At 42.3% G+C, this 24758-nt stretch overlaps 2 protein-coding genes across 3 annotated transcripts; one reads left to right on the top strand and one right to left on the bottom strand.

Moving 5' to 3' along the window:
* LOC139411628 (tetraspanin-3-like) lies at positions 1-6399 on the top strand. The gene is made up of 7 exons (XM_071158222.1): positions 1-273; positions 2062-2253; positions 2369-2443; positions 2582-2683; positions 2815-2967; positions 3815-3898; positions 4811-6399. Exons 1-7 carry the CDS (start codon positions 211-213, stop codon positions 4901-4903), a joined length of 762 nt encoding a protein of 253 aa, XP_071014323.1. The 5' UTR covers positions 1-210; the 3' UTR covers positions 4904-6399.
* LOC139411627 (proline-serine-threonine phosphatase-interacting protein 1-like) lies at positions 5940-24758 on the bottom strand. Of its 2 annotated transcripts, none has more exons than XM_071158221.1 (14): positions 24522-24758; positions 22333-22433; positions 22101-22175; positions 18564-18598; positions 18379-18485; positions 18209-18271; positions 14768-14866; positions 11678-11723; positions 11381-11460; positions 10278-10376; positions 9956-10052; positions 9628-9724; positions 9147-9348; positions 5940-7932 (listed from the first exon to the last, which is right to left on the bottom strand). In XM_071158221.1, exons 1-14 carry the CDS (start codon positions 24552-24554, stop codon positions 7801-7803), a joined length of 1266 nt encoding a protein of 421 aa, XP_071014322.1. In that variant the 5' UTR covers positions 24555-24758; the 3' UTR covers positions 5940-7800. The 2 variants fall into 2 exon arrangements, with proteins under 2 accessions (XP_071014322.1, XP_071014321.1); XM_071158220.1 differs by having other exon boundaries at positions 9147-9378; positions 24522-24701.

Genomic DNA, 24758 nt, shown 5'->3' with positions numbered 1-24758 from the left:
ACAGAAGAAGTTTACCGTCGGGTTGTTTTGACGATCTCATCTGCACACGTGACATATCCGCTCTTTTGGCGATTTTGTAGAAGAAGGCAGTGGGGCAGAACCTACCACTGCACTGAGGTATAATAAGAACGGACAGGACAGCCATTTTATTATCATAACATCCATGATCCATCCGAAATTCCGGTAACATATTTGGATTCCAGCGCAACCATGGGCCAGTGTGGGATTAATTCATCAAAGACAGTCCTGGTGTTTCTGAATCTAATATTCTGGGTAAAATATCACGAACTTGTTTCAAAACATGTATTTGACGCTAGGTAGTCAAGGTTGGGATTAATTACAGTACGCAACAGAAATTGTTAACGTTAGTTGCAGCAAAGAGAGGCGTCTGCTAACATTAGCTAGCTCACGTTAATTCTCTACAAAATTAATATGTGGAGCTTTCTAACCATCTTGTCTAGGTTGTTTATTAAAATATACATTATTTCTGAAATGTATACTTTGCTGTTATTGCAAGCACGGGTAGAACAAGGACAGGTAGCCAGCAGATCCGACCCGTTAGTGGATAGGACAGCATTCCTGTGTATATACGACACTTTCCGTAAATGGCTGCTGTTGCCACATGCTAGCTAACTTGAGGAAGAGAACCACTACTAGTTTTAATTATACAATATTCTCAGTGTAACAGTTGGGAAATGTGACAATTCAGAGTACAACGCATTTCCCATCTATGGATTAAAGTACATTTAACGAGTCATATCCCGGGCCGGTTTCGCGGTGTCAGAGACTAATGCAGCTGTGAGCAAACGTGTCGGATCTGCTGGCTAGCGCCGGACAGGCATTTGCCATTGTTGTTGGTTAGCTAGCTAAAAGCTAGAGCTGTCTGATATTTACTGCGGCAATTTGTTGCATGAAAACCAGCGAGATTTAATGAGAGAGTGCATAACGGTAGGTAAGACTATATGCACGATTGTAGTTTGTGCCAGTCAGTTTAGCAGAAAACGTATCACCACAGAGAACAATGACAAACATATTTGGTATCACTGTGAGAAACCTAGCTAGCCTGCTAGCTAACGCCTAGCCGCCATGCGCCGATGTCCCCGACATTTCATTGCAGTATCAGTGTTTTAACAAGTTAGTGTTTCATATTGTTTAGGCCTAACCTCTCACCCAATCTCATCTGATAGTAGCCTGACGACTAACACTAAATTATTACGCTGCTCTGTCGTTCGCGATATACTTTAATTACAGAGAAGAAATTAACGGGCGTAAAGTTTGGCCCGAGCAGTCCGGCAGCCAGACACATCTGATAGTGCTTGGTAATAGTGTGCTGCAATGTTCACTTAGCTTAACTTTACATGACTGAGGATTCCCTTTTATTTATTTATTTTATTTTTTTCCCAATTGTAATATAATAGCAAAAAACATAGGACACCACTACACATGTATATTTCTCTGAAGAAACAGAAAATAGCATTAAAGTAAAATAATAAACAATAAATAAAAATCCCTATCTATACATGAATTGCCAGTGACAACAGTTTTAAACGTTAAAGTACCTCAAATTAAATAGAATGTCAGGGGTTACAATTGTTGTAACAATAGATCGTTTTTTAAAATATTGACTAATTGTAGATATTTTATAAAATATTGGATTTCAAATAAAAATATATTGCATTTAGGGATAGATTTCAAGTAGTTTTTTTTATTTGAATAAGATATTACCTCATTGTAAATACATGGGTCATATTAATGAAAAAAAAATGTAGTTACTTAACTCACTTCAGAGTCACACTTTATCACAAAAATGGCATATGTCTAAATTCACGGACTTAAGAGGACAAGTTATGGCAAGGGTATATTTTGTGCAAGTTTTTAGTGAAACTGAGTATACCCTTGCTACACACCAGCAGCTAGCCAGTGACCACATACCAACATTGTTTTAACAAACACACATAAAGCCATGTCTGTCTGCACACAATATTGGGGTTTCTTTCTGATAAGCCAAAAAACTTTGGATGTTACATGCCACACTCTTTCTCTTGCTCTGTCTCCCTCTAGGCTGCAGCTGGAATTCTGTGTTACATTGGAGCCTATGTGTTCATCACATATGATGACTATGACCACTTCTTTGAGGATGTGTACACCTTGATCCCAGCGTCCATTATAATAGCAGTCGGGACTCTGCTGTTTATCATTGGGCTGATTGGATGCTGTGCCACAATACGGGAAAGCTCCTGCGGACTAACAGCTGTAAGTATTGAAAAGCACATGGATACAAATGTAATTTGTATAATGCAAGTAAATGTAATTTCTTATCTTTGGACTAGATATTGAATTGATCATATCTCTTCTCTTTGCTCTGCAGTTTGCTGTCATTCTCCTGCTGGTGTTTGTCACAGAAGTTGTTGTGGTTGTTATTGGCTATATCTACAGAGCTAGGGTTAGTATTGGCCTACTGCTTAGTGTCTTATCACACAAAAGCAATAGAAAAGGGTGAATGGGAATGCAGTTTGTTAGAATTTAATATGAATGTTACAATTCTTACACAGATGACATTGACGTTGTTGCTTGTACTCAGGTGGAAGATCAGGTGAACCACTCCATTCAGAAGGTGTATGATGAATACAATGGCACCAACACAGATGCCCCCAGCCGAGCCATCGACTATGTGCAGAGACAGGTGAGAACAACGCCACTGGATTTATTTCTCCTGACATGTTTAAAAAAAAGAATATGACTAGGTGAGTTTGCAGGTGCCTACAGCAGTCTCTCTCTCTCCCCATCTCTCTCCTACCCTCTCCCCCGTCATAGCTCCACTGCTGTGGCATTCACAACTACTCTGACTGGAGGAATACTCGCTGGTTCAAGGAGTCCAGAAACAACAGTGTTCCAGTCAGCTGCTGTAAACCCAACATCAGCAACTGTACTGGAACCATGAGCCGGCCTGGTGACCTCTACCCAGAGGTAAGAGAGAACACGCACACCCAAGAGTTTCCTTTAGCTGGTAAATAGCCCAATGAAAATAAATATGGTCTATAATTGGACCTTTGTAGCTCAGTTGGTAGAGCATGGCGCTTGTAACACTAGGGTAGTGGGTTTGAATCCCAGGAACACATCAACGTAAAATGTATGTACGCATGACTGTAAGTCACTTTGGATAAAAGTGTCAGCTAAATGGCATTTATTACAAATCCAATTGGCTATGAATGGTGATTGGTTCAGGTTGTCTTTCAATCGCATCATATCTCTACTATGCCTGGTTGTCTTGAGATTGCGCTCTCACTAGCGAACTTACAGCATTGTATCAACTGGTACCGGCCCACAAGGTTTCCTGCGCCTGTGAGTCTGAAAAGTGTTCACTGTATTTTAAAGAGAATTTACAGATGTCCACCAAGGAGGAATATTTAGATTAAGTCATTTTTCTTCCCTCTTCCTCCTAATCTAATGCCTAGTCAAGTAGCTTACAATTGCTGGATACAGTGCAAATCAAGTTAGCTAGATAGCTAACTAGCTACTGTACCAAGGATGGAGGCACAGAATTTATTTTTAAATGAACACTGAAACAGGATATTGTGCAAGGAGCCAACGTTCACTTCATAGGCCCTCATTTCTCCTTGCATTTTATTGTAGTCACTTGCATGTGGTGTCAATGAATTGTCAGTGGGCACTCCTAGAACACCATTACCTAACACATGACGGCATTCAAATGGGAATCTATTTGATTTGCTTGGACATTCGACTCGCACATTTCTTTCCTAAAGAAAATACTGACATACAGACACGTTTTTAATATATGTCTTTTTTCCTCTAGGGCTGTGAAGCTCTTGTTGTGAAAAAGCTGAAAGAAATCATGATGTATGTCATTTGGGCTGCTCTGACCTTCGCTGCAATACAGGTAAACAAGATCGAATCCCCGAGTTGACAAGGTAAAAATCTGTCGTTCTTCCCCCGAACAAGGCAGTTAACCCACTGTTCCTAGGCCCATGTTTGAGTCCTTCTGTAATAACATCTGAACAGTGGTAGTCTCTAGCCTAGTCGGCTGCTGCTGCTGAGAAGCTGACCTGATTGTGTTAAATTGCTTTTTCAATGTTTCAACACTACCTTACGGGGACATCACAACATGGGTCCTGCTGACCAGTCACTTCCCTTCTCCTTGTGAGGATAACTTGATGTATTTGTGGAGTCACTGGATGTATAGTAATTATGAAATGCATGTTCAAATGCAGTCTCATGAGTCATAACAATGTAGAACGCTTCAGGTATCCCAAACAGCCACGGTTGCCTCTGGGATGGGGGAGATCAGGAAGAAACATATCCACCAAAAAGGAGTAAAGTGGTAGAAAACTCGAGGTTGAAGCACTCTAGTGGGTTTTAATATAGAGAGCCTTTATTCTCCAGGCATGAAGAGCATTTAAAAACCAGCCCTGATGAAGGCATGTGTCACATTGTGCAGGTGTTAATGCTCAATGTACCCGGTTAATGAAGACTAGAGTGCCTCGACCTGTTTTATTTCTACCTTTTTTGTAGGTATGATTCTTCTGGTTCTCCTTTTTGTTCTCCTTCATTCGAAGAACTTCACTTCACACACCAAGTTCTCTTCAATTAATCGAATCACGTGTGATGGCATGGTACAAGGCTGGGACAGAAACCCTGCACTACTGTCGCTCTAGGAGCAGGACTCCTGGAAATTCTAGTCTTTCACAACAAGACTGAGTAGCTGGCCAGTGCACGTGAAATTTTATTCTGGGTGCAGCGATGATGATAATGCTAACTATGCGTACTGTTGTACTCCTCCATCTGCCCGTAGATGCTGGGGATGCTGTGTGCCTGTGTGGTGCTGTGCAGAAGGGGGCACGACCCGGCCTATGAGCTACTGGTCACTGGCGCAACCTATGCATGAGGAGGACAGGCCCCGCCCGCACCAAGGGCTCCACCAATAAGAATGAAGAAAAGAAGCCTCACCTGACATGTCCACAATTTGTAGTTTTCAGTAGTAGTAAGCTCAAGCACACCTTGCACAGGATAACTATTGGGTATACACTGGTGATGGAGGAGGGGGGGGATCTGTGAAAATAATTATTTATTGAACATGCTTTGTAACTTTATATTAATTTTAAATGTTGTTTTTTAGACACTATGGAACGCCTAAGGCCAAAGTTGTTAAATGGTGAATTGATATTGTTTTTATTTTGCTCAAGAAATACAGCCTTGCCTATTTTCTTTTCCCTTTTGGGGCACAAGGGATGATTAGGGGCTCTTTATAGAAGATAACTACTGCTCAGTGCAATATGTGGAATGTACTTCTTTCTCATGTGTCATTTTGCACTATGACTAGAGCTCTGGAGGTATTTAAGGAATATTTAATCATGTGAATATTAGTTCCTTTATCTATGAGGGACCCTGTAGTTTACCACTAAATTGTGAGTCAGTCAACCCATCTCCAGTCTCCATTCATATGTAGTGTAGAGGTACTTTACCAGTGTTACCTAAGACCCATGTGTAGATAGAGCTTTGTGTTACAGCTTGGTACATATGTAGGTGTTTTCTGACACACACATTCTAATGCCAAGTATGAAAGGGAAGGGGTGAATCTCAATTGTATTTTCTTGATTCCCTTGTCCTCTCTCCTTGCCTCCTTTTTAAAATGCATTGGAGGAGAAGATCCAAGTGGAGAAACCTCAGATCTGTGCATTGAGGAGGGAGGACATGAGGAATACAATTGAGATTCAACCCTGCCTGGGAATTTGATGTAAACCACCAAAGAATTGGGGCTGGGACTGAGGGAGTCACTTTTGTTTTGTGTTTTTGTGGCATTGTGTATTATTTTTCAAACGGAAGTTGATATTTAGACTTGTAGCATTGCAGAAAATAATGTGAAACAAAATCATGTAAGTAAATTGAGGAGAGGAAAGAACTTTGATTGAAATAAAACAAAGTTTAAACTAAAACATGTTTTATTGTTCACTGATAAACTGAAGCGGCACTTTTCAATGTATACAAACTAAGGAAACTTCAAAGTAAACATTACATATTTTATCAAATGCTAAATAATATAAAATACAGTACAGCTGTTGGTCTTGATTCAGATACTTTTACACTTTCTCTTGTAGATCACTTCTCAGGTTGGTGTAGACCAGTGCAGTTATTTTATCCTCACACATATTTACAATTGATACAGTTTAAAGTTTGACTCGTTTTCTGTATGGTATCTGAGATTCTCTACAGTGCTGTGAAAAAGTATTTGCCCCCTTTCTGATTTTTATGTTTTCATATTTTTGATACTGAATGTTTTCAGATCTTCAACCAAAACCTAATTTTAGATTAAAGGGCCGGAGATTACAAATGACGACAAATTAATATTTATTTTACTTATTTAATTAAAGTTATTAAATTCCTCTGTGTGAAAAAGTAATTGCCCCCCAACGCTCAACTGTTTGTGCCACCTGTAGCTACAATGACTGCAACCAAATGCTTCCTGTAGTTGATCAGTCTCACATTGCTGTGGAGGAATGTTGGCCCACTCTTGCATCCAGTACTGCTTTAACTCAGTGACATTTGTGGGTTTTCAAGCATGAATTGTTTGTTTCAAGTCCTGCCACAACATCAAAATTGGGATTAGGTCTGGACTTTGACTAGGCCATTCCAAAACACAAAAATGGGATCCACATCATCCAAAAAGTTGATTCAAGTTTGCAAAAAAGCACATGCATGATCATCAAGACTCTTGAATGTTCTATGGACAGATGAGTCAAAAGTATAACTTTTTGGATGACATGGGTTCTATTATGTCTAGCGAAATCCAAACACTGCATTCTACAGTAAGGGCCTTATACCCACGGTCAAGTGTGGTGGTAGTGTGATGGTTTGGGGATGCTTTGCTGCCTCAGGACCTGGACGAGTTGACTAAATAGAAGGAACCATGAGTTCTGGTCTGTATCAGAATTCTACAGGAGAATGTCAGGCCATCTGTCTGTGAGCTGCATCTGGGTTATGCAGCAAGACAACGATCCAAAACTCACAAGTCGACATGAAAAGAGCTAAAAAGCAACAAATGTGTTTTGGAATGGCCTAGTCAAAGTCCAGACCTAATCCCAATTGAGATGTTGTGGCAGGTCTTGAAACGAGAAGTTCATGCTTGAAAACCCACACGCCTCTGAGTTAAAGCATGGAAGCATGGGACAAAATTCCTCCACAGCGATGTGAGTGATCAACAACTACAGGAAGCTTTTGGTTGGAGTCATTGCAGCTAAATGTGGCACAACTAGTTATTGAGTGTAAGGGGGCAATTTCTTTTTCACACGGGCATAACTTTGTTTATGAAATAAATGAAATAAGTATACAATTGTTATTTGTTCACTCAGGTTCCCTTTATCTAATATTTGGTAATGGTTGAAGATCTGATAAAATTCAGTATAAAAAGTGTGTAAAAGTAGAGAAAATTCGAAAGGGGTCGAACACTTTTTCACATCACTGTATGTATGCAGTAGGCTTGTTGGGTGAAAAGACTGACAATCTCTGGTGCAGCATAGCCTAATAGTTCATGGGGAACACACAGTCATGACTCATGTTCCAAGTCAGTTCAGTGAGTCATCTCTACTGCTGGAGAATCTATTACTCCGAAGTCTTGAACCAAGGATCAGAAGATCTGAGTAAGAAGCAGAAAGGGGTCCTCATAGTAAGGTTTTGAAGACTACAGTATGTATGGGTGAGTGTGCATGAGTATGTGTGTGTGAATCCCTGTACCTGTGTGCATTAGTGTGTGCGTGTGTCCATGCATGAATGTGTGTGTGACTATGTCTAGACTTTGGCCAGGTAGGAGCCAGGTACCAGCCCAACCTGTCCGTTTCTCTCCACTGTCCACCAGCCGTCTTCACTCTGTTCTATCACCAACACCACATCCCCTTTAGACACTGACAGCTCATCTGGGTCCTGGGAGCACAGGGAACACATTGTTAGTAACAGAAGTATGAAGCTTTGAATTACAGTATGGCTCATATACAGTACATACATACAGTATAATACAGAGCAGTGGAATAGTTTATGTAAACATGATCCATCAATATCTCAACTAGTTATATTTCATATCAGCCGCATCACAGAGTTTTGTAATGACGTCTGTAACTTGACACCTGTAACTGTGTGTGCAGGTTTCACCTGTAACTTGACACCTGTAACTGTGTGTGCAGGTTTCACCTGTAACTTGACACCTGTAACTGTGTGTGCAGGTTTCACCTGTAACTTGACACCTGTAACTGTGTGTGCAGGTTTCACCTGTAACTTGACACCTGTAACTGTGTGTGCAGGTTTCACCTGTAACTTGACACCTGTAACTGTGTGTGCAGGTTTCACCTGTAACTTGACACCTGTAACTGTGTGTGCAGGTTTCACCTGTAACTTGACACCTGTAACTGTGTGTGCAGGTTTCACCTGTAACTTGACACCTGTAACTGTGTGTGCAGGTTTCACCTGTAACTTGACACCTGTAACTGTGTGTGCAGGTTTCACCTGTAACTTGACACCTGTAACTGTGTGTGCAGGTTTCACCTGTAACTTGACACCTGTAACTGTGTGTGCAGGTTTCACCTGTAACTTGACACCTGTAACTGTGTGTGCAGGTTTCACCTGTAACTTGACACCTGTAACTGTGTGTGCAGGTTTCACCTGTAACTTGACACCTGTAACTGTGTGTGCAGGTTTCACCTGTAACTTGACACCTGTAACTGTGTGTGCAGGTTTCACCTGTAACTTGACACCTGTAACTGTGTGTGCAGGTTTCACCTGTAACTTGACACCTGTAACTGTGTGTGCAGGTTTCACCTGTAACTTGACACCTGTAACTGTGTGTGCAGGTTTCACCTGTAACTTGACACATGTAACTGTGTGTGCAGGTTTCACCTGTAACTTGACACCTGTAACTGTGTGTGCAGGTTTCACCTGTAACTTGACACCTGTAACTGTGTGTGCAGGTTTCACCTGTAACTTGACACCTGTAACTGTGTGTGCAGGTTTCACCTGTAACTTGACACCTGTAACTGCGTGTGCAGGTTTCACCTGTAACTTGACACCTGTAACATAACACCTGTAACTGTGTGTGCAGGTTTCACCTGTAACTTGACACATGTAACTGTGTGTGCAGGTTTCACCTGTGCAGAGTAGTCATAAAACACCATGAAGGTATCATCATCATCATCCTCATTAGTTGTCACTGCAGGCAGGGCAGCTGCAGCTGCAGACTGGAAGCCAGGTATGGATGCATACACTCCATCTGAACTCTCAGGCACTGTTTGACCAACAGTTGGCGCCGCTGGCTCGGAAGCTGAACCCTCACTGATACTCATCTTTGAACTAGAGTTTCGTGGCAGAAGATTGGAGAATCTACACAAATATTTTTCATGTCACGTTCTCAAATATATGTGAATGTGTTGATAATGTATAGCAATGAGAATGTAGTGATACAATGTCCATATTAGAATTCCTATGCATTCAACTGTTATTCCAGTGTTACAAAGTGATAGAGCTTGTTTCACAGAAACACTATGGGGTGGTTTCCTGGACACAATTTAGCCTACTCCTCGATTGTCTTCAGGAAACTGCCCCTACGAGTCCCAAGTTCTGCTAACTGACCTTTTCCTGACCCCTCCCCCTCCGAAGCGAGCGCTGCCGTTGTTGTCGCCAGTTGGTGATGGCTCCCTCTCATAGTAGTTCTCAAACACAATGGGGTCTAGAGAGAAGACGATGGAGGTCCACAGAACTTAAGCTTAGCCAATAGAGGTGTATTGCATATAATTTTTCAAATGGCAAATGTTATTCAGAGGAAAAGTTACACTTGAAAAGCAGAGACACACACAGTACAAACCCGTTATAATTACTCTAGGAAGTGTTCGCCATTGGTGCCAATGTTGACAGCAACCCTGGCTCTTCACGCTCTGTCCTGTATTCAGTGAGCTTTTACCTGGTGGACTTGAACCTGTTGTCTTCATCTCTATGAAACAGTTGTTATCTGCTGTGATGTCACACGTCTCCAGAATATTCCTCACCTCCTCGTAAAACTACAAAAAAAAAATTATCATATTCATGCTCAGTCTTCAAAGAGGCTTCATTGATTTAAAATTGTTCTGGTTGACAAATAGGATCCATTTTGGTTGATCACCAGATACATTGCATGCTAGGCAGTGTAGTACTGGTACTAATAGAGTTTAATGTAGACAGCAGTTCATGGACCCATCCATAATCCATTTGCCTATCGTCTGAAGTGTGGTCATTGTTGAGCTCACCTCGTCGTCTTTGACACATTGCACAGAGAAGTGATTACAGTGGTCCCAGAGGACACACCTCAGGATAGTGATGCGGTCCACCTCCTGCTGCTGAAACACCTGGAACAGCAGAGACACATACAGTACAAACCCTTAATCATCTATCCCTATATATACACACTGAACAAAAATATAAATGTAACATAAAGAGTTGGTCCCTTGTTTCATGAGATCCCAGAAATGTTCCAAACACACAAAAAAACGTATTTCTCTAAAATTTTGAGCACAAATTTGTTAACATCCCTGTTAGTGAGCATTTCTCCTTTGCCAAGATAATCCATCCACCTGACAGGTGTGGCATATCAAGAAGCTGACTAATTAGCATGCTTGTTACATAGGTGCACCTTGTGCTGGGGACAATAAAAGGCCACTCTAAAACGTGTAGTGTTCCACAGATCCATAGATTAGTGCCTAATCAATTTATTTAAATTGACTAATTTCCTTATATGAACTGTAACTCCGTAAAATAATTAAATTGTTGCATGTTACGTTTCTATTTTTGTTAAGTAATCAATCTGGCTCAAAAGCGACTGCATACATTAAGGAGGCTAACCAGGCGTAACCAGGCTCTAAATAGCTTTACAAGCTACTGTAATAGCTGATTCATCAGGCTTACCTGCTCAATCGGTAACATTCAATATTGTGCTTTGAGAGGCATAGACTACACTGTTAGAACAGAAAGGTGCTATCTAGAACCTCAAAGGGATCTTCGGCTGACCTCATAGGATAACCTTTTTTGGTTCTGTGTAGAACATTCTGTGTAAAGGGTTCTACATGGAACCCAAAAGGGTTCTACCTAGAACCAAAAAGGCATCTTCAAAGGGTTCTCCTACGGGGAAAGCCGAAGAACCCTTTTAGGTTCTAGATAGCACCTTTTTGCTCTAACAGTGTAGTCTATTCTGGGGGGGGGGGGGGGGGGGGGGGGGGGGTGTTATACTGAGAAATAGAGGCCTACTCAGACATACTGCGGAAGGGGGCGTGGTGTGCTGTGGTGTGAGGTCGTAGTTGCGCTAATAACAGTTGTGGGTGTGAAAAGTTGTTGCTGTGTAACAGAGAGCTCTAACCTCACACGTGCCCTTGTGTGTTCCCTCCCAGTCCTGACGAACTCTCTCCAGCTGCTCTACGTTCAACATGTATTGTTTCTCTGTACAGGTGGAGCACAAGAGAGGTTAGGGAATACTTTACATTTATTGCATCCTAAGCACTCTTCTTTACTTGGATTACCATAATAAATACATGTTTTTTAAATAATCAGATCAATGATAATAAATTCGTAATGGATTTACAGATTCATTGATTCATTCATCCATTGATATCACCAATAAATAAAAGTACAGTATATTGTATGGTATGATTCAGACCTGCTTCAGTGACGGCTTGTCTGCATTGCTTGGCCTTGTGTTGTACCTGAGAAAGACAGCAGTAGAGGAACTGGTCATGCTCTGAATCAAAACATGACTGCTAAACAACAAAATAAAAGAGACAGTTCTCCTTTAGAAGAAAATATCAGGATGTGTTCTCTTTACTCTCCTGACTCTCTGTTCCTCTACAGACCTCCATTTTCAGAACGCACACAGAACAAGCATTTCTAATAAATAGATAACTCAATTCCAGGAATTGCCAGCATTTCATTGGACCTTCAATTGTAAATTACTTGCATTATAACCAACTCATAGACTCACAGAACCAGTCTAGTTAACGAAAAAATGAAGAGGTGGGTAAACTCTGCTCGCTGGTCGTGGTGAAAAAAGTAACACTTCCTATTCTTTCAATGCATTTTTCTGCAAAAGGTGGATGAACTGTTGGGCAAAAGAAAAAAGTGGGTAGACTGTGTTTACTTGTGTTTTCCTCCACTATACCACTGTTTTACTTGTAGTAGGAAAACAGTGACAAAGGGAACTGTTTCATAGCCTTCTCTGATACTGAGAAATTGAGTTGCAGTAGCACAACAATAACTACAGTGCATTCGGAGAGTATTCAGACTTTCCACATTTTGTTACGTTACAGCCTTATTCTAAAATGGATTACATTGTTACGTTACAGCCTTATTCTAAAATGGATTACATTGTTACGTTACAGCCTTATTCTAAAATAGATTACATTGTTACGTTACAGCCTTATTCTAAAATAGATTACATTGTTACGTTACAGCCTTATTCTAAAATGGATTACATTGTTACGTTACAGCCTTATTCTAAAATAGATTACATTGTTACGTTACAGCCTTATTCTAAAATGGATTACATTGTTACGTTACAGCCTTATTCTAAAATGGATTACATTGTTACGTTACAGCCTTATTCTAAAATGGATTACATTGTTACGTTACAGCCTTATTCTAAAATGGATTACATTGTTACGTTACAGCCTTATTCTAAAATGGATTACATTGTTACGTTACAGCCTTATTCTAAAATGGATTACATAGTTTTTTGTGTGTCATCAATCCACACACAATACCCCATAATGACAAAGCAAAACAGGTTTTTACACTTTTTGCAAATGTATAAAAAACATTTTCTTTTTAAATATTACATTTACATTACTATTCAGATCCTTTACTCAGGACGTTGCAGCACCTTTGGTAGTGATCACAGACTCAGAGTCTTCTTGGGTATAATGCTACAAGCTTGGCACACCTGTATTTGGGGAGTTTCTCCCATTCACCTCTGCAGATCCTCTCAAGCTCTGTCAGGTTAGATGGGGAGCATCGCTGTACAGCGATTACCAGGTCTCTCCAGAGATGTTCGATTGGGTTCAAGTCCGGGCTCTGGCTGGGCCACTCAAAGACATTCAGAGACTTGTCCCGAAGCCACTCCTGCATTATCTTGGCTGTGGGCTTAGGATTGTCCTGTTCGAAGGTGAACCTTTGCCCCAGTCTGAGGTCCTGAGCACTCTGGAGCAGGTTATCATCAAGTATCTCTCTGTACTTTGCTCTGCCACTCTACCATAAAGGCCTGTTTGCTAGTGCTACAGAGCTGGTTGTCCTTCTGGAAGGTTCTCCCATCTCCACAGAGGAACTCTGGAGCTCTGTCAGCGTGACCATCGGGTTCTTGGTCACCTCCTTGACCAAGGCCTTTCTCCCCCGATTGCTCAGTTTGGCTGGACGGCCAGCTCTAGGAAGAGTCTTGGTGGTTCCAAACTTCTTTCATTTAAGAAGGATGGAGGCCACCGTGTTCTTGGGGACCGTCAATGCTGCAGAAATGTTTTTGTACCCTTCCCCAGATCTGTGCCTTGACACAATCCTGTCTCAGAGCTCTATGGAAAATTCCTTCGACCTCATGGCTTGGTTTTTGCTCTGACATACACTGTCAACTGTGGGACCTTATATAGACAGGTGTGTGTCTTTCATAGTCATGTCCAAACAAACAATTGAATTTACCACAGGTGAACTCCAATCTAGTTGTAGGAACATCTCAATGGATGATCAACGGAAACATGATGCACTTGAGCTCAATTTTGAGTCTCATAGCAAAGGGTCTGAATACTTATTAAAATAAGGTATTTCTATTGTTATTTTTAATACATTTGCAAACATTTTATGAAAACCTGTTTTCGCTTTGTCATTATGGATTATTGTGTAGAGACTGATGAGTAAAAAATATATATAATTGAATCAATTTTAGAATAAGGCTGTAACGTAACTAAATGTGGAAGAAGTGAAGGGGTTTGAATACTTTCTGAATGCACTGAATAACGAGGCGTATTACATGTGTATAATTGCAGGGTTGGCAGTGGTGTTACCTTCTCAGACTGGTTTGGTGTTGTGGCTGTGTGTGTGTATAGTTCCAGGGTTTGGGGAGGTGGTGTTACCTTCTCAGACTGGTTTGGTGTTGTGGCTGTGTGTTTGTATAGTTCCAGGGTTTGGGGAGGTGGTGTTACCTTCTCAGACTGCTTGGGGGCTGTGTGTTTGTATAGTTCCAGGGTTTGGGGAGGTGGTGTTACCTTCTCAGACTGCTTGAAGGCTGTGTGTTTGTATAGTTCCAGGGTTTGGGGAGGTGGTGTTACCTTCTCAGACTGCTTGGAGGCTGTGTGTTTGTATAGTTCCAGGGTTTGGGGAGGTGGTGTTACCTTCTCAGACTGCTTGGGGGCTGTGTGTTTGTATAGTTCCAGGGTTTGGGGAGGTGGTGTTACCTTCTCAGACTGCTTGGGGGCTGTGTGTTTGTATAGTTCCAGGGTTTGGGGAGGTGGTGTTACCTTCTCAGACTGCTTGGGGGCTGTGTGTTTGTATAGTTCCAGGGTTTGGGGAGGTGGTGTTACCTTCTCAGACTGGTTTGGTGTTGTGGCTGTGTGTGTGTAATTCCAGGTATGGGGGATTACAATACGTTCTCAGACTGCTTGGGGGCTGTGTGTTTGTATAGTTCCAGGGTTTGGGGAGGTGGTGTTATGTTCTCAGACTGCTTGGGGGCTGTGTGTTTGTATAGTTCCAGGGTTTGGGGAGGTGGTGTTACCTTCTCAGACTGTTTTGTTGTTGTGGCTGTGGTGCTCCTGTCAGCAAGCTGCTCTGCCTCGTCTGCTTCTTTACATTTCTGCTCATAGGACTTCTTAGACTGGAGATGGACAGAAGAGACTTTCAGGGAATCATCATTGAAGCAGCCACAGTGGTCTGTGGAGTCATGTTTTATGTAACAATCAATTAAAACAGTAGCAATGTTGGATCTCTGTAAAACTGTATGCAACTGTATGCAATGTCAACATGGTGAATGGTGCTGTCCTCACTTAGCAGTTTAAGCAAACATTTAGGTCAATATGTATTTCTGGCTTCAGATTGGTTGTTTCTTGTACAGGATAATCAGTCTTCACCACTTTAGCTCCAATTATGTCACTCTGCCATTGGCTCTTGTCACTTGTCTCACCACAGAGTAGCCTAACGATGTAGCTAATCTATTCAGTATGTAAATGCTCGCATAGTGTCACGCCCTGACCTGAGACAGCCTTTTTATGTCTCTATTTTGGTTTGGTCAGGGTGCGATTTGGGTGGGCATTCTATGTTTTTTTTTCTAGGTTTCTTTATTTCTATGTTTTGGCCGGGTATGGTTCTCAGTCAGGGACAGCTGTCTATCGTTGTCTCTGATTGGGAATCATACTTAGGTAGCCCTTTTTCCCTCCTTTCAGTGTGGGTAGTTATCTTTGTTAGTGGCACTTAGCCCTGTAAGCTTCACGGTTGTTTCTTCGTTTGTTGTTTTGTTGGCGACATTTAACAAATAAAAGGAAAATGTACGCTCACCACGCTGCACCTTGGTCTCCTTCCAACGACGGCCGTGACACATAGGATAGGGTTATACAGCGCCTTCGGAAAGTATTCAGACCCCTTGACCCTTTCAACATTTTGTTGCGTTACATCCTTATTCTAAAATTGATTAAATAAAAAATTATATCCTCAGCAATCTACACACAATACCCCATAATTACAAAGTGAAACATGTTTGTAGAATTTTTTTTGCAAATGTATTAAAATAAAAAACAGTATTCAGACGCTTTGCTATGAAACTCTAAATTGAGCACAGGTGCATCTTGTTTCCACTGATCATCCTTGAGATGTTTCTTCAACTTGATTGGAGTCCACCTGTAGTAAATTCAATTGATTGGATATGAGTTGTAAAGGCACACACCTGTCAAATAAGGTCCTACAGTTGACAGTGTATGTCAGAGCAAAAACCAAGCCAAGAGGTTGACGGAATTGTCTGTAGAGTTCTGAGATAGGATTGTGTCGAGGCACAGATCTGGGGAAGGGTACAAAAACATTTCTGCAACATTGAAGGTCCCAAGAACATAGTGGCCTCCATCATTCTTAAATGGAAGAAGTTTGGACACTAAGACTCTTCATAGAGCTGGCCGCCCAGCCAATCGGGGGAGAAAGGCCTTGATGAAAACCTGCTCGTGAGCACTCAGGACCTTAGACTGGGGTGAAGGTTCACCTTCCAACAAGACAACAACCCTAAGCACACAGCCAAGATAACGCAGGAGTGTCTTTGGGACAAGTCTCTGAATGTCCTTGAGTGGCCCAGCCAGAGCCCGGACATGAACCCAATCAAACATCTCTGGAGACTGAAAATAGCTGTGCAGGGACTGCTGTTGAAAATTAGTCGGCTGGCTAAAACCGGCACTTTTACTGAAACATTGATTAATGTGCACTGTCCCTGTAAAAATAAATAATCTTAAACTCAAACTCCCCGTCCAACCTGACAGAGCTTGAGAGGATCTGCTGAGAAGAATGGGAGAAACTCCACAAATACAGGTGTGCCAAGCGTCATAGCCAAGAATACTCAAGGCTGTAATCACTGCCAAAGGTTCTTCCACAAAGTACTGAGTAAAGGGTCTAAATGCTTATGTGAATGTAATATTTCAGATTTTTATTTTTAATACATTTGCAAAAATGTGTAAACAAAAATTCTTCTTTGTCATTATGGGGTATTGTGTGTAGATTGATGAGGGAAAGAAAACAATTTAATCAATTTTAAAACTCCACAAATACAGGTGTGCCAAGCGTCATAGCCAAGAATACTCAAGGCTGTAATCACTGCCAAAGGTTCTTCCACAAAGTACTGAGTAAAGGGTCTAAATGCTTATGTGAATGTAATATTTCAGATTTTTATTTTTAATACATTTGCAAAAATGTGTAAACAAAAATTCTTCTTTGTCATTATGGGGTATTGTGTGTAGATTGATGAGGGAAAGAAAACAATTTAATCAATTTTAAAAGTCAAGGGTTCTACTTTCCGAAGGCACTGTATACAGGATGTTATACAGGGTGTAAGTATGATACTGTAATGATACTCACAAAAATAGGCCCAAGTTTATGTATATTTGAGCAATAAGGCCCAAGGAGATGTGATATGTGGACAATATACCACAGCTAAGGACTGTTCTTACCCTCTATGCAACGCGGAGTGCCTGGAATACAGCCCCTTAACTGTGATATATTGACCATATACCACAAACCCCCGAGGTGCCTTATTAATGTTTTATAAACTGGTTACCAACGTAATTAGAGCAGTAAAAAGACATGTTTTTGTCATACCCGTACGGTTTGAAATACCAGCCATCAGGGCTCTAATCATCTGGTTTATAATTGAGCATAAATCATGGGACTATGAGAGGTGAGATACGTATTGATGCAGACCAAAATGTTCATTTTCAAGGCCTGTGCTATCCTACCAGTTCCCCCACTATAATAGGGCCAAAGTCTGTGGTTGGTGTGTGAGTGTGTGTGTCGATAGTTTGTTTCCTACCCTCTTCCTCTTGCAGAATTGCACTGTGATGTATGTTCTCTCTTGGGTAGCTCACCCATCTCTGAGAGGTAGCTAGGTCTACTGGGTGTAATTTCAGCCTTCCTCTTTTCTGGGTATGAACTCTACACGAGTTCCAAAATGGTTATTTGGCTGTCCCCATAGGAGAACCCTTTTTGGTTCCAGCTAGAACCCTTTTGGTTTTCAGGTGGAATCCTTTTGGGTTCAATGTAGAACACTCTGTGGAAAGGGTTCTACATGGAAACCAAAAGGGTTCTACCAGGAACCCGTAGGGTTCTTCAAAGGATTCTCATTTTACATTTAAGTCATTTAGCAGATGCTCTTATTCAGTGACTTACAGGAGCAATTATGGTTAAGTGCTTTGCTCAAGGGCACGTAGGCAGATTTTTCACCTAGTCTGCTCTGAGATTCAAACCACTGACCTTTCAGTTACTGGCCCAATGCTCTTAAATGCTAGACAACCTGCCACCTGTCTCCTATGGGGACATCCGAAGCACCCTTAAATTCTAGATACCTTTTTTTCTAACCGTGTGGATAAAGTCCCACTTTCAGACTGTTCTATTACCCTCTGTGGATGTACCTCTGTACTTAAGCTGACTTACTAAGTAAGTATGTAATTCCCTGAGTAAATAGTATGCCTACCTCCATGGTCTTCTTGTATAAGGACACCTTCATCTTCTGAACTTTCTCCATAATCCCCTCAAACTGAACGAGGATAAACAACATGGTTGAAATTTACTGGCACCTCAAAAATACAGGTTTTCAAAATGGATTTTCAAAATGAAATAAGCACTCAATAACACATTTCAAACCTTCCTCCTCTGTTCTTTCTGCCGCTCTCTGAATATTTCCATCTTCCTGATCTCTTCCCGTAACATTCCGGATAGCTGGATATGCAGATTCCCGATGTTTTCAATTTCTGTCAAAGAAAACAGTTATTTTAGTAAACTGTCATTTGGCTTTGTTGTGAGAGATGCAGTAGACAGGATAAACTTACGTGTTTTAAGTTGATCAAAGGAGGCTTTCAGAGTGCTGAAAAAATAGGAATGATGCATTTATCAATAACAGGTAGTGTAGCATACTAAATACTAGTTAAACACAGTATGCATAAACAGATTGCCAAATCACTGCATTCAACTGTATCTAGATATCAATGACTTGTCATGGTTTCACCTGTCACCCGAGGGCAGCAGAGACCGTCCTATAGACATTAACGACACTCTGGTGTGTCCAATTTATTCATTATGATTTACCTGTTAAAAGAGGTGTGTTTTCTGTTGTCCTTTGCAGAAGCTTGAATTGTTTACTGTGTGCGTTCATTTCCTGAGTGAGTTTTTGAGACTTAGTGTTTGTTGTTTTTTCATGTGTACTGTGATCCTGCGGCTACCGTTTCTCAGTAAAATATGTTAATCCTTAACCACTGATTCCTCGTCTGTTCTCTTCTCTTCACCTGGGTCCAACCTTACCATGTCACAGCAAGCTTCTGCACCAAACATGGACCCAGCCGAGATCACTCAGATCAAGAATGTTGTAACCCACCAAGGAGCACTGCCAAATATCAGAGACCCTCCGGGCACTTACCAACTCCCTCCAACCACAGTCCAACCTCAACCCAAGAGGGGCCAATGTCGCCCAGTGCTACAGATGATACCGTAGTTCTTCCAGGGAACCTGCACCGGGGATCCAAGATCCCAGCCCCCGAGTGGTATGACGGCCACCCAGGAGGATGCAAAGGGTTCCTTCCTCATTCAGTGTTCTCTGGTGTTTGAGCTACAGTCCTCCTCGTTCCACACCGATCGGCCATGATCGCCTACATCATCTCTCTACTCTCGGGAAAGGCCCTGGCGTGGGAAATGGCGGTGTGGGAACAGCAGCCAGCATCCTGCAGCTCTAGATTAGCCTTCATTGCTGAGTTACAAATCTTTGAACACCCAGTCGGCGGAAGAGAAGCAGCCAGCCGACTGTTCAACATCTGCCAAGGGGCCAGACCAGTTGCTGACTTTGGCATTGAGTTCCACAACCTCGCCTCCAAGAGTGTGTGGAATACGGAGGTCCTGGAAACTGCTTTCCACCAGGGTTTGTCTAACTCCAAGGATGAACTGGCCTCTCGGGAACTGGGAGAGGACCTTGAGTCCCTGATAATACTGGCAATCAGGATCGTAAACCGCCTCGAATGCGTGAGACATCGCCTTTTTGACTCCACCCCAGTATCTCGGTTTCCTGAGCACCTTAAGCCACCCAAACTCAAAATTGAGGAGCCCATTCAGCTGGGGCCCACACGTCTGAGTCCACTACTGCGGAGGTCTCGGCCATCTCCGTGCTACATGTCCAGAGCTGACGAGAAACGCCAGGGCTTGCCAGGACAAGGGGAGACCCTGACGAGCTGTGCAGCTACCTCTCAGTCACCGTCTGTCACTACTCGCAACCCTCCACTGGGACAACCGTCAGCACCAGATTCAATCCTTCATGGACTCCGGGACCACAGATAATTTTATTGATCAGGACTACACCAGATAATTACCAATCACCTGCGTGAAGTGTCCCATCCCTCTGCAGATTCAAGCCCTCGATGGATGGCCCATTTGCTCCGGTCAGGTGGAATATCAGACCAAGCCCATTCTACTGCAGGCTGGGGTGAAACACTCAGAGACTCTTAGTTTTCTTTTGATCACTTCTCCCCCTTATCCTAGGGTACCCCTGGCTAGCACTACATAACCCACTATTATCCTGGTCCAAGGGACACCTACTAGACTGGGGTAAGGAATACCCCTAGTGGACACTATGAGTATTTAATAATGCCCTTCGGATTATCGAACTCACCGGCAGTCTTTCAAGCATTGATCAATGACACTCAAATTGGTTTCTCTTTGTTTACCTCAACAACATCCGGATCTTCTCCAAAACCCTTCCAGAACACATAATGCACGTCCACCAAGTCCTGAGACGCCTCCTGCAGAGCCAACTATATGTCAACATGGAGAAGTGTGAGTTCCACGTATCCCAAGTTTCCTTCCTGGGTCACATTATCTCTACCACAGGCATCCAAATGGACCCCAAAAATGTTGAGGCGGTCGCCCACTGTCCCCGTCCCACCGTCCCACCTCACTCAAGCAGGCCCAGCGGTTCCTCGGGTTAAACAATTTTTACAGGCGTTTTATAAGCAACTTTGGTGCAGTGGCAGCGCCTCTCTCGTTCCTAACCCGCATGTCAATTTGCCCAGTGTCGTCCGGGTTTGGCCGGGGTAGGCCGTCAGTGTAAATAAGAATTTGTTCTTAACTGACTTGCCTAGTTAAATAAAGTTTACATTGTTTTTTGAAAGTCCCAGACTCGTTTTTGCTAGACTCCTGAGGTTGACAGGGCATTCATAGAGCTTAAGGGATGTTTCACCTCTGGACCCATCCTCGTTCATCCTGATCCTACTCTGCCCTTTGTAGTAGAGGTGGACGCCTCGGACACCGGAGCAGGGGTGGTCCTACCACAGCAGAATGAAGAGAACAAGAAACTGCACCCACGCGCCTTTCTCTCCAAGTGGTTCTCGCCAGTAGAACGCAACTACGATGTAGGCAACTGTGAGCTCTTGGAAGTTAAGTGGGCCCTTAAGAACTTGGTCTCCATTCAAGAAGCCAAGAGGTTGAACGCTCACCAGGCTAGGTGGGCTCTGTTTTTTAACAGGTTCGATTTCACACTAGCCTATCGCCTGGGATCCAAGAATCAGAAAGCAGGCGCCCTGTCCCACCAACACGATACCTCTAACGAGGAGAGGGACTCCGAGCCCATCATCCCCAGCTCCCGCATTGTGGACTCTGTGATATGGAGTATTGAGACCACGGTCCGACAAGCTCAGACACGAGAACCTGACCCAAGGCGATAATAATTTCCCTGTTAAGAGGTGTGTTTTCTGTTGTCCTTTGCAGAAGCTTGAATTGTTTACTGTGTGCATTTGTTTCCTGAGTGAGTTTTCAAGACTTAGTGTTTGTTGTTTCGAGTGTGATCCCGCGGCTACCGTTTCTCAGTAAATTATGATGTTTATCCTTAACCACTGATTCCTTGTCTTGTCTCTTCTCTTCGTCCAACTTTACCATGTAATATGACTGGCTTATTAGCAATGGTGTAAAGATTAACTGTGTGAACAGGAAACTGGATTGAGGATGCACACACACACACACATTTTCTCTCTCTCTCTCTGTTGGAAATGATTCCACAAGGGCTAGAATGTGTGACATAATGGCATTGTGTGCCACTACTGAACCCTGACTCTATCATTATTATGTTCTAAAAATACCACTATTATTCTATTGACTACCTATTATATTGCCTGTGAAGTGGTTGTGGCATATAAGCAAGTAGCAGGCGTGCCATGCCAGGTAATGGCAAATTATTTAAATAAAAAACAACAACATTACATTCGATTTCGGCCAACGTCCCCACCAATGTTATTTGTATCTGTTATGACAGCATTTTGGCTAACTTGTGCATAGTAGGTATTATGGTCCAAACATATCATCTCTATATATGTACATAACCAGCCATTTACCTGATCTCTGTCTGCCCCCCAGCTTTACGTGCTATTGTCACCAGATCCTTCCCATACCTCTCTTCTGCCATGGCCCTGTAGACAGACAAACAGGCAGACTTAAAAGGACGTTTTTTGTAGAGTGTAGACCAATCTTTGATTTGTATGAACATTCCGATTCGGTGTGCAATCCCTGCTGACCATCCCTGCGTGCATTTTGTATGAAGTTTAAATGACGTCAGAGAAACCCTACCTCATCTTCAGCAGTTCCTCCACATCTTTGCACATCCGCCTGCCATCACATAGTCTCTGAATCAGAACCTCATAGCCCTGATGATTAGTGAAATCAACTCCCTACAGAGAGAGAAAGAGAGGTGTTGTAATCCAGTTACACAACAATAGTTACAAAATAAACGTTTGACTCAAACTGCCCAGTGGTTTGTCTCTGTATTTAGTGGCACATACTGAACAGTTAGATTCCACAGAAGTTGGAACTTGTTTAGGGATTGGTTCCCATAGAATGGGGTGTCTTTACAACATGGTATATGAACCTGGTGAAATTCACAAAGCATTTAAGATTGATATTACGTTTCACTGAAATGTGCATTGCGTCATAAAAACTTGTTACAGTACTTACAAACAGACAATATAGTCAGAGGACTGTCCAGAGGACCATAGAATATTCACTTTGAACAACTTTTAGTTGCAGACAGCATAATAGAAACCCATTTAACATGTTCTCTTTCATGTCTGAAGATGACAGGTAGATTATCAACTGTTGCCTTGGATGCAAATCTATCTGGACAATGAGAGAGCTAAATTCGTAACCACCTTGAGCAGGAAGGGAGCCATAGCAACCAACACCTCAGGGAACATCTGTGCAAAAATACTATGATACCTCACAAGTTAAACAGAATATAACAGATGTGGAAATTGTGGTGAAAGCACAGTGCCTATCCTACAGTACCTATCCTACAGTACCTATCCTACAGTACCTATCCTACAGTACCTATCCTACAGTGCCTATCCTACAGTACCTATCCTACAGTGCCTATCCTACAGTACCTATCCTACAGTACCTATCCTACAGTACCTATCCTACAGTACCTATCCTACAGTGCCTATCCTACAGTACCTATCCTACAGTGCCTATCCTACAGTGCCTATCCTATAGTACCTATCCTACAATGCCTATCTTACAGTGCCTATCTTACAGTGCCTATCCTACAGTGCCTATCCTACAGTGCCTATCCTACAATGCCTATCTTACAGTGCCTATCTTACAGTACCTATCCTACAGTGTCTATCCTACAGTACATATCTTACAGTACCTATCCTACAGTGCCTATCCTACAGTACCTATCTTACAGTGCCTATCCTACAGTGCCTATCCTACAGTGCCTATCCTACAGTACCTATCCTACAGTGCCTATCCTACAGTGCCTATCCTACAGTACCTATCCTACAGTGCCTATCCTACAGTGCCTATCCTACAGTACCTATCCTACAGTGCCTATCCTACAGTGCCTATCCTACAGTGCCTATCCTACAGTGCCTATCCTACAGTACCTATCCTACAATGCCTATCTTACAGTGCCTATCTTACAGTGCCTATCCTACAGTGCCTATCCTACAGTGCCTATCCTACAATGCCTATCTTACAGTGCCTATCTTACAGTACCTATCCTACAGTGCCTATCCTACAGTACATATCTTACAGTACCTATCCTACAGTGCCTATCCTACAGTGCCTATCTTACAGTGCCTATCCTACAGTGCCTATCCTACAGTGCCTATCCTACAGTACCTATCCTACAGTGCCTATCCTACAGTGCCTATCCTACAGTGCCTATCCTACAGTACCTATCCTACAGTACCTATCCTACAGTGCCTATCCTACAGTGCCTATCCTACAGTGCCTATCCTACAGTGCCTATCCTACAGTGCCTATCCTACAGTACATATCTTACAGTACCTATCCTACAGTGCCTATCCTACAGTGCCTATCCTACAGTGCCTACCCTACAGTGCCTACCCTACAGTGCCTATCCTACAGTGCCTATCCTACAGTGCCTATCCTACAGTGCCTATCCTACAGTGCCTACCCTACAGTGCATATCTAAGGGGTTAGCAGTAAGAGTTGAACCCAGACCTTTCCAGCTTTCCCACAGCACTCAGTTCAGTTCCACATTTCATTGGAATGTTATTACTGTGGACATCATATTCTGTCAGACAACTGTCACATTTTAGAAACCTAACACTGTTTGCTTTAAAAGGCTCACTACACTTTCAAGTCTGTAAATGGCTGAGAATGAACAAAATACTAATATTTCTGGATAGAGAGATTTTAAATTAGTTATCAGTAGACTATCTAGTTATATCTAGTTACACACACCAACGCAGGACATCAAGAGACAATGGTAGTAGACTGAGGGAACTTACCCAAAAGGCATCTTTATACAGCAAGGGAGTCATTCTGTGTTATACATGCACTTCCTCAAAGTTGAATGTTAATATCCTCTTTATCAACGTTTGCAAAAAACATAAACCACTTCAGTTTAACAGATTCCTTATTGAGATCCCCAAAAAAAGTATATACATATATATGAAGGACAACTCCAGAATACCTCAGCTGTTATAACTGCAATATCACTGTTGAACTTTGAATTGGTCTTGAAT

This window comes from Oncorhynchus clarkii, chromosome 6, assembly GCF_045791955.1.
Source record: "Oncorhynchus clarkii lewisi isolate Uvic-CL-2024 chromosome 6, UVic_Ocla_1.0, whole genome shotgun sequence".
NCBI lineage: Eukaryota > Metazoa > Chordata > Actinopteri > Salmoniformes > Salmonidae > Oncorhynchus > Oncorhynchus clarkii.
Note: the sequence above shows the minus strand (reverse complement) of the source record. Positions and strands in the feature narration are given on the sequence as shown.

Coding starts and splice junctions, on each gene's coding strand:
- LOC139411628 (XM_071158222.1), top strand. CDS start 211: ATGGGCCAGTGTGGGATTAATTCATCAAAGACAGTCCTGGTGTTTCTG. Junction 2,254..2,368: donor GCTCCTGCGGACTAACAGCT/GTAAGTATTGAA, acceptor TTTGCTCTGCAG/TTTGCTGTCATTCTCCTGCT. Junction 2,684..2,814: donor TCGACTATGTGCAGAGACAG/GTGAGAACAACG, acceptor CCCCCGTCATAG/CTCCACTGCTGTGGCATTCA.
- LOC139411627 (XM_071158220.1), bottom strand. CDS start 24,554: ATGACTCCCTTGCTGTATAAAGATGCCTTTTGG. Junction 11,724..14,767: donor CAACAAAACAGTCTGAGAAG/GTAACACCACCT, acceptor TGTCTTTCTCAG/GTACAACACAAGGCCAAGCA. Junction 7,933..9,146: donor TTTATGACTACTCTGCACAG/GTGAAACCTGCA, acceptor CTGTGCTCCCAG/GACCCAGATGAGCTGTCAGT.